Source organism: Phaethon lepturus, unplaced genomic scaffold, assembly GCF_000687285.1.
Source record: "Phaethon lepturus isolate BGI_N335 unplaced genomic scaffold, ASM68728v1 scaffold7442, whole genome shotgun sequence".
Taxonomy (NCBI): Eukaryota; Metazoa; Chordata; class Aves; order Phaethontiformes; family Phaethontidae; genus Phaethon; species Phaethon lepturus.
In genome coordinates this window covers 71,266-87,550 of record NW_010521186.1, presented here as the reverse complement: position 1 = coordinate 87,550, position 16,285 = coordinate 71,266, and the positions used below count along the sequence as shown (strand labels likewise).

General features: G+C 36.3%; 1 protein-coding gene across 1 annotated transcript in view; it reads left to right on the top strand.

Moving 5' to 3' along the window:
- The window catches only part of STK3 (serine/threonine kinase 3), a gene marked incomplete at its 5' end in the record, with an annotated part of 103,444 nt that overhangs the window by 33,676 nt on the left and 53,483 nt on the right, over positions 1-16,285 (top strand). Inside the window, 3 exons of the mRNA XM_010281434.1 lie at positions 1,158-1,295; positions 3,596-3,721; positions 15,321-15,513. Coding sequence (XP_010279736.1) covers positions 1,158-1,295; positions 3,596-3,721; positions 15,321-15,513 — 457 coding nt within the window. The remainder of the gene's footprint in view (positions 1-1,157; positions 1,296-3,595; positions 3,722-15,320; positions 15,514-16,285) is intronic.

The window sequence follows — 16,285 nt, the reverse complement described above, 5'->3', positions numbered from 1 at the left end:
TCAGGAAGTTTCCTTTCCCTTCTCCCCAGGTTTCAGGCAGAGGCTGAAGCTTCTGGTGCTTTTAACGGTGTGCATAATCTCTCATTTAAATTTTTTCATCTTTTTTTTTGCGTACGTAATTCTGCCTACGCTTGTAGAAAAATAAATTAAGAACTTCTGTTCCCTTTCGCTTTGGAAAATGTGGTTGCATTGAACCTGCTTTTAGAAAAAAATAATAGCTTATTATTTCTGTCAATAAACCTAGCTCTGAATATTGTGTTGCTGTCGTGTAAATCTTAATCAATAATACTGAATGCACTTGAGATGTTACATACATAACTTCAAAATTTCCAATTATTTTACAGTAGTGTCTCAGAATTGTACCACTTTTTTTCACCCACAAGTGTAAATCTGTAATCAGAGGAAAACATGGGAAAAATTATAAAGAAAATGGTGCAATATGTAATCTTAAGTAGACAAACTTTTTTTAATATAGCATGAATCCTTTTTCCCTAGTTGAAAAATCTGTCTGCATATGGTTCTCAACAGTGTGAAATTTCTGTTCTATAGGTAAAATGCTGCCTTTTCAATTTCAATTCTCACTACTAGTAGAGAAGTTATTTGATTATTTTGTTTTTTGTCATCTTTAGTGTTGTCTTAGGTCTTCTAGCATACATTTCTAAATCTTATTAGGAAAAGCAAGTTTTAAAACTACATCTAAAGAATTATGAATGCAAAAGGAAATAGTAGTCCTGCCAAATTTCCCAAGCAATTCTCGTATAAAACTAAATGCAGTTAGGAGAGGAGGTGGTAAACTTGGTTTTTCAGAGCAAATTTATGTATGTCTGTTTAAACAAGCAGTGCCATCATTTATACTACTAAGAATTTCCAAAATAACAAAATTGTCTATCGAGACTGATAAACAGCACATGACTCACATTTTCTCTATTGCTTAATGAAGTACAGTTTAAATAGAGAAAATTTAATGGGAAGTAGCGACTCTTAGCAGATGGATTGATTTCCTGAATCTCTGAGTGGAAATCCTAACTTAATTAAAATTTGTCTTCCAGATTCTTAGCCTGATAAGAAAGGTGGATAAAGCAGTTTATTTACTTGGCTTCAGTGCTGTGCTGATGTGTTTTGTTTAAACTTGCTATTGTTGTTTGATTTTTATATAGGCTATTTTTATGATTCCTACAAATCCCCCTCCAACCTTCCGGAAGCCAGAGCTCTGGTCTGATGAATTCACAGATTTTGTGAAGAAATGCTTAGTGAAAAATCCTGAACAAAGAGCTACAGCAACACAGCTGCTACAGGTCAGTATTTAACTTACTGAGGAAATGCAAGTTTTATGGAGTTTTTTCCTCTAGTCTCAAACCAGAACTGTTGTGAAAATTTCTAAGGGCAAATCTCATTTTAACTATTACCATGCCGTATTTATTTTCCATGTTGTGGTCTTTTCTCTGTCAGCTCCTGTATCTCTACCCCCATTTTATTTTTCCTTTGCCGCTTCTAAAAATTAATTGCTCTTTCTATAGTTTAGGGCTGGTTCTTGATGTTTAAAATTGGATCCTTGCTTTGTGGTTAGAGGCCCTCAGTAGACCTCAGGATTTAGGCAAGTGTTAAGTAAAGGAATTGAGCCCTGGTTACCCCTCATTGTGGACCACCCATGGAGTATACTCAATCTTTCCTTCTGGTCATGTCAAATGAAGCAGGCAAGTTGCTCTGTGTCCTAGAAGGGTCTGATGCAGATGGACAGTATAACGAGTTTGTTCTTGGGCTGAATTATACCAAGTGGGCACTTTTAAATCTGAGCCACAGTTGGCGTTGTGGACCTATGGAGCCAGGGCAAGGTGTGCCAGGCTTCTGCCTGCTCAATGACCTGAGCTTGTAGTAGCTGCAGAAATTTAACAGTTGTATCTGCCCCATGTTTGTGTTATCCACTGCCTTCAGGGCTGTCATAAGCCTACAAATAACTAAGGAAAAACAAAGAACAAAGGTAGTGAAGGTGTGGGGGGGAGATTTCTAGAAAAATTATAGTAGTTTCCATGATGATAGAAATGGAATCTAAAATTTCCTGTAAATAAGCTTGCTTTGGTAACAGGACAGAATTGAAAATTTTTGCTAGGTTCTTTGCTCCTTTTGCTTTCCTGATTCCTAATTCATAAAACGTTTGGGTAATTTTGTGTTCTTTCATGCTTTTCACTGCTATTGGTAAATATTATTCTTAATCTTCTTTATTCATCAGTCTACATAAGAATCTGATCTTCTGAAATTTCATCTGTAAGACACTCATGCTATATTTATTCTGTCTCTGGCTAGCAATAGCCTCTTTTAAAATTTAAATTCCAGTGAACTCCACTACAAGGAGCACATAAAAATTTTGCAAAATAGTTTCTAAATAAATCATTAAATTCATAAGTCGTTATGAATATTTTATTTTCCACACTGTGAGAACCACAAAGTATAGACTGCAAGGAGTGTAAAAATTGGAAGTTATGTATTTTCATGTAATGTATGAATCAGTACTTGAGACCTTTAAAGGTTTGAAGTTTGTATGGTTAGCTGAATATCAGCAGCTGAATAGAAGAGACTTACTCTTAATTAATGTGTGCAAGTAAGGCGGGGGGAAGCTTCAGTGTTCCTCTTTCTATGTGCTTGCTGGCCAGAAACCCAAATGCTGTGTCCAGCACAAGTATGTGTTGCCTTTTTCTCCCAGCTGGTATTTGGAGCATGTGTGATGGAGCTGGAGGTGCAGTGGGTGTGTGTGAATGGGAATGAAAGTACTGTTTGTGGGGAAAGATGGTGGAGGAAAAAGAAGAGTAATTCAATTAATACATCAAGGGAGAAGATAAATAATAGGTGTAGGGCACTAGTCATCAATTCTTTTCATTGTGGAACAATTTTTTGATACTTAATAATACATTTCTGAGGGGCTTAGAATTACATTTTTGCCTAAACAGTGTTCAGATATAATCATGCAAAAATGAGAATTTTTTAACAGCAGGTGCTTACTAGACAGCAAAATGAATGTAAAAGATATCACACACATTGTCTTAAAGGAAGAAATTATTTTTAAATGGCCTTGAATTAAAAATTAAGCTTCCTGCTAACAGTAGCTTTTTTTGCTTGTTCCACATTTCAGCATCCATAGATCAAGAAATGTTTTATGATACATAAAGTAAAGGTTTGTTGAGTAGGCAGCCATAGTTGCTCTGCTTGCAGCCACTAATTTATGCTGTCAGTTTGTTAAGATTAATTAAATTCTGTAACTGAATATCTGAAAAAGTTTGTTTTTCTATGTCAGACAATCACCAGTCTATTTATTTACTACTTACTGCATGTTTCCTTTGGACGATTACATCCTTAACTATAAAACAGTTGTTATATGATTACATTTTCCGAGGCTTGCTGTTATTAAAAATAGTTAAAGTAAAATCTTAGTTATAAGGCAGCTAAAAGATATTGTAGCTTGTGTTAGTGTAGATTTTAATTATTGTGTAATGTAAAATACATTATCACTGAAATCTGTGGTGTTGAATAACACTTGTAATTACATCTGAAGTGTAACTATTTTAATGATGTTATATAATTTAATGATTTATTTTTTTTCTAGCATACATTTATTAAGAATGCCAAGCCAGTTTCAATTTTAAGGGACCTGATCACTGAAGCTATGGAGATAAAGGCAAAGCGACATGAGGAACAGCAGAGAGAACTAGAAGAGGAGGAAGAAAATTCGGTATGTACCTTTTTTTTCCTGTAACTATTGGTGCTTTATAGAGAAGACGCTGTTTTTCCCCTGCTTCCTGTAGTTGTGTTCACATACTTTTCTCTACCAGGTTTCTACCTGTTTTTTTAGCCTATGAGGGGCAAGTATTCCACTCTTATTTATGATAAGTAATTCTGCTGTGACTAATGCTGTATGAACCAGCTTTCAGCACTATTCCATGAGATGTCCTAGTAAAATGTTTTTCTAGGAGATGGGCAAAGAAACCATGTCAACTTCAGCTGTTTAGACTAACATAAAAACCCCCAAAACAGCAAAATATTAAGGTTCCACTTTTACATATGGGCTTCTAGGCAAGTGGATTAATTTTCAGTTCAGGGCACTTAGTGCTGCCTTTTTTTTTTTTTTTTTGTGAAGTCTAACACAGAATAGTTATGAAGCACAGTAAGTGGTGATTACAATATGGATTGAATCAAATCGTGCCTATAAAGTGAAAATGGTGACAGCATCTCATTGTTCAGAAGACATCAGCATATGTTTGAGGAGAGAAGGTCATGTGATAAATAGGTTGCATTTAGAATTTTTTGGCAATGTTAGGAGTAAGTCAGTGTTCCTGGCCTTATTACTCTCCCTACATGATTTATTTTAGGGCAGTCTTGTGCAATGCAGCAGTATGTGCTTCAAAGTGTATTGCCACACATACAATGAGAGCCAAGGTCATTCAGGAATAACACACAGAGAAGATGGAGATTTTAGAGATGGAATGTTTAGTAGAAATCTTACAGCCTTGAGCAAACAGAGAAGAGCAGTGCAGTAATGCAGTCTGCCCTATCCCTAATTGTAGAATCCTTGTTATGTGTTACAGAGTGTTAGGTAATAATCTATATACAGGAATACTTTTCAAGCAGATTCTGTGGAGTGTTTTGTATCCCAACAGACAGTATGGCCTCTTGTTTGCTGGACGTTTTTCTCTTCAAAGAGTATGTTCTAAGAGTATTGGTAGCTTGTGTTTATAAAGATTGTTTACTCTGGATTGTATTTGCTTACTCAGTAATAAAAGAGTCAGGGAAGGTTGGGATTACTTTTATTACATTAGGAAATGTTGCCTGTGTGGAGATGTGTGACTTGACATGTAGAACTGATGTTTGTGACTTCATACATTGAATAGTTGATCTCTGAAGAGACTGATTTATTACCAACATAAAAACATAACGTCTTTACTAGCATGCTTTCCTCCTTACTACTACCTGCTCAACTGTAGACCTCAAACACTTGGGTGTTGTTGATGTCTTCTGCATTAACCCAAAATTAGGTATGACATCTAATTAGTCTGAGGTTCAGATGGGGAATCAGATTGCCAGGTAGGGACAAAACAATCCATGCCAGCTTAGTATGTGGGGTACACCTTCCATCTCCCACTGCTGGGTGGAAGGGTGTAACACAAGTTTGGTCCACCTTGACTGAAGAAGCATTTAACAACTTATTATGCTTCTTGCATGGGTACAAAACTCAGAATGTAACACACTTCCCCTTGCTGCCCTTGGGTTATTCATGGTTTACTATAAGGGAACCTCAAATCCAGGACTGGGGCAAGAATTTGTTATTTGTGTTACCATTGCAGTAGATGGGAGGTTTGCTATGGACTTCTGTGGTGCAGTCAGGGAATAGATTATGAGTCAAAAAGATGGCAAGACTTTGCTTGTCACTAAGTGTAAAAGATAGGTGCCTCAAATCTGAAAATAACAGAAGTATCTTTGGTTAGCAGGGCTGAGAGAGCAGAATCATAGAATAGTTGAGGTTGGAAGAGACCTCTGGAGGCCATCTGGTCTCACCCTGCTACTCAAGCAGGGCCACCTAGAGCTGGTTGGCTAGGACTGTGTCCAGACGGCTTTTGTGTATCTCCAAGGAGAGAAACTCCACAACCTCCCTGGGCAGCCTGTGCTGATGCTCAGTCACCTCACAGTAAAGAAAGTGTTTCCGATGTTCAGAGGGAACCTCCTGTGTTTCAGTGTGTGTCCATTGTGTCCTATTGCTGGGTACCTCTGAAAAGAGCCTGGCTCCACCCTCTTTGCATCTTTCCTTCAGATATTTGTACACATTGATGAGGTCTCCCATGAGCCTTCTCTTCTCCAGGCTGAACAGTCCCAACTCTCTCAGCCTCTCCTCACAGGAGAGATGCTCCAGTTCCTTAGTCATCTTCATGGCCCTTTGTTGGACTCTCTCCAGTATGTCCATGTCTCTTTTTTTTACTGGGGAGTCCAAAAGTGAACCCAGTATTCCAGGTGTGGCCTTGCCAGTGGTGAGTAGAGGGGAAGGATCACTTCCCTCCATGGGCTGGCAACACTTGTCCTACTGCAGCCTGGGATACCACCTTTGCTGCAAGGTTGCATTACTCTTAAAAGTAAGTGCAGTTGTAGTCTATGGACATGTTAAGTCTGTAACTTTTTACTTACACTAACAGAGTTTTAGGGGCTGTAATCATATACCAGAGCATGAGCATCAACAAACCCAGAACCAGAAGTCAGCCTCCACTTGAAAGAAATTACTCTTAAATATAAGGCAGAAGGTCAGAGTGGATGATGGAGGGGCACAGGCAGAGGAGATAAAAGATTAGTCAGCCTGGGAAGCTCTGGCATTAGCATACCTTGCTGAATTTTTTTTTTTTCAGCATCATGATGTAGAGAATTTTTAAAGGACGATAATGACAGTCTTGCAGAGAGCTAGAGGCAGCCCTGCCAGTAGTTGCAGGGGACCTGAGAAAAAAATAAAGAAGTTTGAAAACCTAACAGGTGAGTAATGGAAAAGGTCAATTTGAGGTGGAGCTGACTTTTCAGTACAGAATGAAATGATAGATAGAAAGGGGGCTTGTGAATGAGACTAGTCAGCTCAGAAGAGAAAAGTAGTAGAAAAAATGAAAAGTAGAGTATGATTTCAGCATAATGAAAGACAGAAGGGGAGAAGTTGGAAAATGAACCTTTGTAGTTGTATTTAGCCAGAGTGGAAGGATCACTACATGAGACTTCAAGATAACAAACAGGCAAGAAGGATGAGGGAAGTCTGGATGAAAACTTTAGCAACGTGGACATTTTGAAAAGAAGGGTATGTTTGTTAGGGCAAGACCTATGTATTGATGTACTTCTAAAAGACTTCATAATTATTTAAATAAAAGGATAAAATACACTGAACATGCACATTATGCTGTACAGTATCCTTGCAGTTAATTATTGAAGTTCTTTTAGAAGTAGTTTTATCATCCTTAGTAATTTGATGTCTTGTACTCCTTTTTAGTTTCCTATGGTGATGCTGACTTACAGGCTATAGTTGATTAACTAAAATTAATGGATAATACCAGATGATGTTTGCAGGAGATGTTGAGAGAGATGGATCATTGATACTGAATGCATAATATATTGCATTTGGACATAATTACATAAGCCCTTGCAGTTGCATTTTTGAGCTAAGTAGTTTGCTTCCTCAGCAAGATAAGCTGGCTGCCTCCGTGGCTGTATTTTAATGCAAAGTAAACTTTGTGAAGGATGGACTTAAAGTGACACTGCAGGTAGGCTGAACACAAAGCACGAAATAGATTAATGCAAACTATCCATTAATATGTTAGAGTATAAGAAGACAAGCTTAAGAGTTCAAATGGGAGGTTACTGCATATTGCTAAGGGGTGGTAACTGCTTGGACTACACATTCTAACTCTGCTTAACAGATTATTGTAACTGTTTTTCTTTGGGGAAAACGCAGAAAGGTTAATCCTTACAAGCTTATGTCTGTTTTGTTTGCTGTGAGAGGGGTCCAGTAGTAGACTAGTTTATACAAATAATCTGTAGTCAGATTCATTGTGGGCTAAAGTAAAGCTGTCTTAGATTTGCTACAGACCTATGTGTGTGTTTGAAGCAACAGTAATTCAGAGGATGTGTTTGTAATACCACGGTAAGGCAATTGAGAGTTTAACTGTAGTTCTCCACCAAAGGCCAGCTTTGCTAATGGCAGAGAAAATGGATATTTTATAAAAATAGTTTGTGTCATTCTTGTAAACTTAGTACAGGGAAGCAATAGATCTCTTTTTGCTTAGACATAGTTTCAAATGTAGAGAAAAACCATGTGCAAAGGTTAAGGAGAAGATACGCTACTTGAAGTGGAGCAAACGAACGGGAAGTACTAGTTGGTGCTGCTGGTAAAGTGGGAAGTGGCATTTGTCGGTGTGATAATTTCATATTTTGTTTATCCTGATCACGGATAATGAATTTCATTACTTCTGGAGAGGTTTTGTGCCTTTTTTTTGTTTAGCTCCATGGGATTTATTGAAGGAAGAGTGTAAGCCACCATGTATTTACTACTGCAAAAGTATCTTGTAATGGACAAGAGCATGTCCAGGTATTTTTGCTGTAAGGTTTACATTGAATAGCTAAGCTTTTGAAAAAGTTTGCCATTATAAAAAGCTTAAGTAAAAAGGTATTTTTGTTCCTATTTTTAAAAAGATTTTTGTTTATGTTCTTTTATGCTGCTGAGATGTTTTAATTCCTAATGTTTTCATATGTTTTATGATTCTTAAAACTAATCTGTGATGAGGTATGTTATTAGGATGAAATTTTTACTTTTGTTAAAACTGTTAATGTGATATTTGGTAATAAGTATGACTTTTGCAATCACTAAATATACATCTTTAATAATTTTGTATTGCTTGGTAAGCCTCAAGTGAAAAAACTTTGGAAATACTTAGCTTTAATAGAAAAAGTGAGGGTACAAGTGAGTGAAATGAAGAATACTGATGGTGAATTGAGGAGGAGGGATTTCCTTGCTGACAAATACAGTTTGTCAAAAGTCCATGTTTGGTAGTGACCTATGAATAGCTTTCGTGTTGTCACAATGCAGAACTAATCTTGTTCTGAACTGGTTTTAATAATTGTTTCATTGTAATACAGACTTCCTATGTCTTGCAACTGAATTTCAATGCAGTACATCATTGTAAGAAATTCCAGATTCATTTGAGAGATGACACCAGCATCTTGTGCAGTTGCACTCACTAAAGATTCTAATCAGTTGAAAGCACAAAACCAGCCAAGCTAGGAAACAGCAGGACAAACTGTTACAATTTTTTATTTAATCAGACAGTTTTTCTGCACAGTATTTCCTGAATTTGTGTTACTCATGTACTGCATGCCAGAAGGCTCCTGAGCAACATGTAGGTGTGATTGAGGCCTGAATTAAGTGAAATTCTGGACAGCACAGATTTTAGTTTTTAAAGCATACTAGGCAGAGATTGATCAACGGACCCACAAGTTATTAAAGGAAACCAGGACGAAAAACAGAAGAATAAAATGAAAGCTTTGGAACATTTTTGTTTGTCATGTAAAAAAATCCTTAACAAACAACAAACCCCCCAAAAGCACCCACTTCAATTTGAAGTAATGCTTAATTTAAAAATAAGCTCAAAGATTGTATTTTTCATTTAATTTGGGACTTGTTTTGGGAACTGCCAGAAGAACAATAAACCAATTCTTTTTCACACTTCTGATAGTTTATTCTTTCCCTTATGGAAAGGAAAACAGGTAATATGAGTGCCAGCTTGGTGTACTGTAGTGGATGAAGTCAGCAGTCTAGCATTCAAGTATAAAAATAATAACCATTGCACATTCCACCTTCTTATGTACCAGTTTCCACAGAACCCTGAAGAAATACAGGACTGCTTGTGTGTAGCTTGCATGACTGCATGAACATACAGTTCAAGTGATAATGCAGGTTTTGATAGGGCAACATGCAATGAGAAGTGGATTTTTCCCAGTGGTATTACTGTGAAATCCTCAAAGTGCAAATGCAGACTCAAACCAGGAGAAATGCATATTTAGTAACACCTACAAGCAAGAGCAAATATTGATGTTAGTGTTAAGTAGAGTCTGTCAGTGTTAAAGGTCTCTCATAGGTAGTGAATTGAGTCCATATACTATTGAAAAAGAATGGTTTCAGTTAACCTGTTGGGGCTTGAATTTATTTGTCTTAAACCTGCAAGAATTTCCTATGTAAAGCGTGAGCAGTTGTACTCATTACTCACTGGTATGTATTTTGGGACCCATCAAGAAGGAAGGTGTAAATTGTTCTAACTATGATGTTCCTTTTAACCCGAACAGTTACACTTGAATAAGTTTTTATATCTTTAATTCCCTCTTAAAGCCATATATGTGTTGTAATGGGCACTCAGGTTATAAGTGACTTACGTAACTGAAAGTAGAATGGAGTGGGCAGATTTGGAGAATTAATCAGATGTAAAGATTTCACAACTATGCGCTTCATTTTCAGGATTGACTCAGGTTGTTTTCCTCCAGGTGAGGAAGACTCACATCCCTAAAACTGATTCATACTTTTCATTTTTACCACTTTCTGTGAACATTTTATAGTATGGGAAATTGTCAGTTGTAAATATTTTTTGCTGTTCAAACCTTCGAATTATACAGCTGTAAGTAAATGGCCAAGTTCAATACAGTCTTCATGTCTGTATCCTTCCAGAGAGATATAATATCATTACAAATAGTGCACTTTGAATTGATTTTATGCCTGTTACGAGAGCTGCTTGTGTGATGAGAACGCCTTCTGACAAACTGACATGTTTTGATAGGTGCTGAGGTAATTGTACAGGTTTTTTTAATTAAGCAAAAATTGCAAGTGGTATATTCTACAGAAGGTTAATCCCAATATCAAAGTTTAAATGTTAGTTTAGGCATTACCAAACATGACCAATCTCTTCTCTTGTGCATTTTTTGAAGTGTGATGTGAATTGGATGCTGAGGGTGGGCAGCTGTATTAAGGGAATGTAAAGTAACTTGTTGCCTGGCAGCTTGCAGGAAACATATAAATATTTATTTCTGTGGATCTTTAAAGGAATGAGCTAACAAGCATCTCTTCCTGTAAGTTTTCTTTTATTTTTTAATGTCTATTATGTGAGGAATGCTTAATTATTTTAGAATATTCAAACAAGCAATTATTACTTCAGTACGCCAGTTTTGGTTTTAGAATCATAGAATCAATTTAGGGTTGAAAGGGACCTTTTAAGGTCATCTAGTCCAACCCCTATGCAATGAGCAGGGACATCTTTTCTTAGATACTTAGCCGTTGACAACTATGAACAACTTAGCCAACCATCAATAATCAATTATTCCTATATGTAGGCTTATTTATTCATTCATACAAAAGTTTCTTTGGTTAATCATATATTAATTATGAGATGTTGGCATCTGTCTTTTGAGACCTTAAGAAATAATTGCTACAATTATTCCTTTATATTTTTACAATACTTATATAGTTCTTTTAAAGGAACTAGTGAGTCATTTGAGTTAGTCTGTATTTTCAATCTGATACAGTAGGCTGTATTTTTCTGAAGGTTTTTATATTTACTTTCTTGCATCTTTCTTGTTTGTATGTATATATCTATGTATCTGTGTGTGGATATATGTAACTTTGCATGACAGTGTTAAAACTTTCTGTTTTCATGGCATTCTTCCTTGAAGCCAAAGAACAGTTGACATGCGTGCTAATTAAATTTGATTGCAGTCCTTTAAGTGTCCTGAAGTTAGAAAAATGTAAAGATGACTTTGTCAAGTGAAATACAGCTACCCAAGGGGCAGAAACAGCTTTTAAAGAGCATATTGTTAAAATCCACAGCAATTTAGAGCCAGAAACCGATTATAGGAAGAGTAAACACAGGGAGGTAATTGTGAGCAGCAAGTCATTACTAGGTATATCAATTAGAACGAGGTAGAAAACAAGCTTTAAACGCTGTTTCATGACATATGTCTATTGAATTTGATGGGATTTGAGTGTGTGCTGAAAGTTAAGTCTTTACCTGTTTTGCTGATGGGTCTAAGCTTAAATGTGTGTTCAGTATTAAGCATATACTTGGGTTGCAGTTGGGCTTTGTACATGTTAGGAACTTTTACAAAATCCTTGTTCTTGACCAAACTATATTACGTGTTTATGTAGCTACTACAGTGCTTTTACAAAAAGATAGCTGTGACTACAGCCACGTTTTTCAAAGGTGATGATGAGGTGTTAATAGTAAATGAAATTATTTTACAGGATACTAAATTTTGCCAGCATGTAAATCTTTCTTTAATGTATTGCAGCCCAGTTAGCTGTCTCTGGTGCCCTCTAGTGTCCTTTTGACATGCACAAACCATAGTTAAAAAGTTTTTTTAAAGGCAAGTTACCATATTTGCTTGTCTAGTTTATTTTTTTCTTTATCAGTCTTCATCCCTTTTTTTCCCATGAATGTTAAAAATGCAACCGAAAAATCCATGTGATCATCTTTATCACATCGGCTCATTCACTTCTATCATGATGTACTTGGGTATGATGTGCAAGGCCACCTTTTCTGAGAAAAAAGATCTCATAATCACATAAGAAGTTATGTTACAAGCATATTGTGAAGTCTTGCTTGTTATTTCTGCTGAAGTCTTTTTGAACTGTCCTGATAATCAAGTCTCTATGATTGCGTTTTCATGCTTTAAGGGCTGGTTTTGTTAATCTTCTACCTTATTTTGGTAAATATGGAGATCCCAGCAGTTAGTCCAATAAGGTTGCAGGGTATTGGCAGTGTTTTGCTTGTTCTTCCTTCATGCTGTAATGTTGTTCAGAGTTTCTGTATTTCTTTTATTGTATTTTCTGTAGCATTTCAAGAGATATTAGCGCTCTTGCTCGTGTGCTCTTTCTTTTGCTGTCTGCTGGACCCCTGTCAAATGCAAGTTCCGTACTTATTACTTGTATGCAAGAGAACAGGAGACAGTTTAATTCCAGACTTTGCTGTTTTTATCGCTTGATTCTTGGATCTGTTTTCATAAACAGTACGAGAACATGACACTTAAGCTTTAATACCTTATTTTTTTTTTCCTGGTTAAAATTGAGATTGTGTTTGTTTTTATTTAATCAGTAAGTTTACCTTTTTAAACAACAGATCAGAAGTTCTATGTCAATGTTTATGAACTGTAAAGCATGAATCAGAATTTGTATGAAGGAATCGCTTTCATCCCTGGTGTAAATGTGCACTTACATAATTTGGATCCACTGGATATTTTTATAAAGTTACTTTTTCAGATCCAGTATAGTCTACTGCTGTATTAGCTAAATCTCATATTTGTGAGAAATACTGGAATGATAGTTCTGGAAGCAATCTGGCTTAACCCACAAAATTAATTGTTTTGGGGCATGCACAGGCCCCCAAAAAAATCTTCTGTTGCTTTCTCTCAGTACCTCATTCCTGATCTAGGGAAAACAATATTGATCAAAATTATTGTGTACTTCTCTTTTTGGGACAACTATTCTGTTTAGTACCAAGGCTGACTTTTGTGATCCTTAATCTTCTAGGTACTAGAGGATAACTGTTCTCTTTGCCGAGAGACAACAGTAAGATAAAGGCTTTTTAAACTCTTCATCTGGAAAATAAAATGCTGTTCTTTAGAACAAATCCACATACTTGATTTGACTGAAAAAATAAAATACCAATGTTTTTAATGAAGCGGAAGATATGAAAATGGTCACTTCGGACTCCATTTCATATTTGTTCTTATTGTTAGCCATTGCTTTTTTTCCACTAACTTCTGAAGTAAAACTTCTAAGCTGCAGGAAAATGTTTGATTCATTTCTGATTTCAGTTTTAGTAAGCTTAGGACCATATACACTGCAACTGTATATTAATATTAGTCAAGCAAATCTGTAAATCAAATGTAACTGTGCCTTAAGCTCAGAGATTTGCCTGCCCGTATGTTAGAGACGCCACATTTGTAGAGCTTAATAGTAGAAATAGCAGTATGTTGTGAGTCAGTTTTGCATTGTATTGCAGTACTGAAAGAAGCATTTGGAACTAGTAACTTAATTGTTCCGGCACTTTAAAAATGTAATGCAAAAAGACACTTTTGGTCTTTATTTTCCGAGTACTCTTGTTCGAAAATGAAAAATATAACTTGTAAAAACCACTGGGGTTCGAAAGAATGTTGTTGGGGGTGGGGGGAGAATAAAGAAAATGAAAGTTACCACCAGGAGGAGCAGTACTAAAATACTCTCATTTATTTACTGGCACCATTCTCTATGCTGTAGCTGTAAACCGTCTGTATCTTTGTGAATATCATAATTTTTTTAAAGTTAGGGTATTAATATAGTGGTTTAGAATGCAACTAAAAAACCCCAGAAAGAACGCAAATTAAGAACTTCAATATTTTTACAAATTATGATCCGGAAAAGAATGATTCTTTCGACATTTGAAATCTTGAAATCTTAATCACAGATTTAGATCTGCATCCTCGTTTCAGTACGTTATGCTGTTAGCCAGACTCTCTGAATCAAAATTAGGTCTATTTTTGTGTCTCTTAGTTGACATGTAATAGAATAATTTTCACGAGCTGGTGTATTGGTATTGCTACTAACTACAATTTTCAGTTTCTGCTTCGACTAACCACTAGAGAAACAGGCGCTCAGGCAATGTAGCTGGCCTGTGCACTTATGCCTATACTAGAAGTAAATTGTCTGCTGTGTCAGGGAATAACAGGAAAGGAAAGGAGTGAGTTCAGTAAGAAATAGAAAGTGCCAGACCTTGTAGGGTTTTGGGGCTTGGGTGGGGTTTTTTTTCTTTTGTTTTGTGCTTTGGGGATTGGTTGGGTTTTTTTTTGTGGTGGTGTGTGTTTGGTTTTTTGTTTCTTTTTTTTAATCTTCCTAGGGTGATAGATTTTACTCATATAGAAATGTGTATAATCCGTCACATTATTCCTGAAATGTTATGTGATGTTATGCATATAATTTAAATCAGACTTTGGAAAGGAGTGGGATTTCCCATTAATGTTTTCAAATATTGGTATTCCATATGAATTCTAGAATTCATTAACTGTATTGTTGTTAATTCTCTGTTTCACATTTCTGGCCCATTAATTGTCACCGATTCAAAATGCTATTGTATCTCTTAATGGTATTACCTCCCCTACCCGTTTAGTGGTTAAGTATGTGCTCTACAGATATTTTTCTACATAGTGTCAACAAGTTATTTTGCTTACTCTTTTGACGGAGGTTTTTAAAGAGAACTAAATACTTGAAGTAAGCCAAGTTGATTTTCTGTTTCTGAGGTGGACTTTCAAAACTATTTTGGAGGATTGTTTAATACCTAAATTGAACGGGTGTGTGTCATCTGGGTGCTGTGTGTAATATAAGATGCAGGGCTTGATAATTAGTTAAGGGGTGATCAGCACAAATCCTTGGTGATAGTCCATTGCAAAACAACCAACTCACTTTCTATAAAATGTGGTACTGATTTTGGAACCCAAGGAGGTATAATGGGTCATGAAAATCACCTAGATACTCAAAACTGGCTGCTGAAGCAAAGTGGGTGTGTGGGCTACATTACTGGCACATCCAGCCTGCTGTACATCTGTGAGAAAGAAGAAAGTTTTTATTCTTCCTTTACATGGAACATTTTTTATTTTGTAATTTCTTTTGAAGTTTCAAACCTAGAAGTCTAGCAGTGCAACTAGGTCATGTGAAGATATAAAACTAATGAATAAACATCGAAATCATTACTTAACTTTGCTCTTTTAAAATGATCTGCTGCATTCTGACAAATGTTTCTTGATAGGATGAAGATGAGCTGGACTCTCACACCATGGTGAAAACCAGTTCGGAGAGCGCTGGTACCATGAGGGCCACAAGCACGATGAGTGAAGGCGCTCAGACAATGATTGAACACAACAGTACTATGTTAGAATCGGACTTGGGGACCATGGTAATAAATAGCGATGATGATGAAGAGGAAGATGGAACCATGAAACGTATGTTAATTTACTTTTCTTTTAATAATGTGATATGTTTTCTCATACTGCATGAGAATGTTGTATCATCAGTGGCTTTTAAGCATCAAGTTCTGTGGTTAAAACACGATGAGAGGGGTATTTGTGTCTCTTTAGTGCTCTCTACAGCTTGGGAAAAAAAGGTGACTAGTGGGAGATTCAAAGCAGAAGCCTGGTTTTGGTGCTTTGCTAAGTCTTTCTGGAGGCCTCTAAAATTAGCCTTCTGTGAATTCTCCCTTCTACTCTGTCTCTTGCTTTTTGTCTCCTGTCTCACAGACATTTAGACCCATTCCTTGGAGCTAAACTGAAGTGGTATGATTATGTGAGAAGCTGCTGCTTCAGTGTCAGTGGTACTGGGAACTTGTCGTGACTCTCCATAGGTTCAGCAATCAGTACACATCTTGCTGCAAAATTGTTGTGTAACTCATGATCAATTAGCAGATTTTTATTTTGTAATTGAGTGTTATTATTTGAACATGTGTTGGAATTTAATTCAGTAATGCTTGATTTAAGGCAATGATCAAATTATCATTGAAACCTAAGTAGAAAGTCCAAATTGACTTCAGCAGCATGTGAAGGAGTAGGTAACAAAGAGAAAAAAAATCACAAATGTTTTAAAGTATAAAATTTTAAGTTACACTGAAATATGCATAGTCAACTTACGTACCCACATATTGATGTGCTCATTATTTGGCTGAAGACTACTGTAGAATGAAGCCTGCTGAATTTAATAGAATTATTTACTTGAATGGGC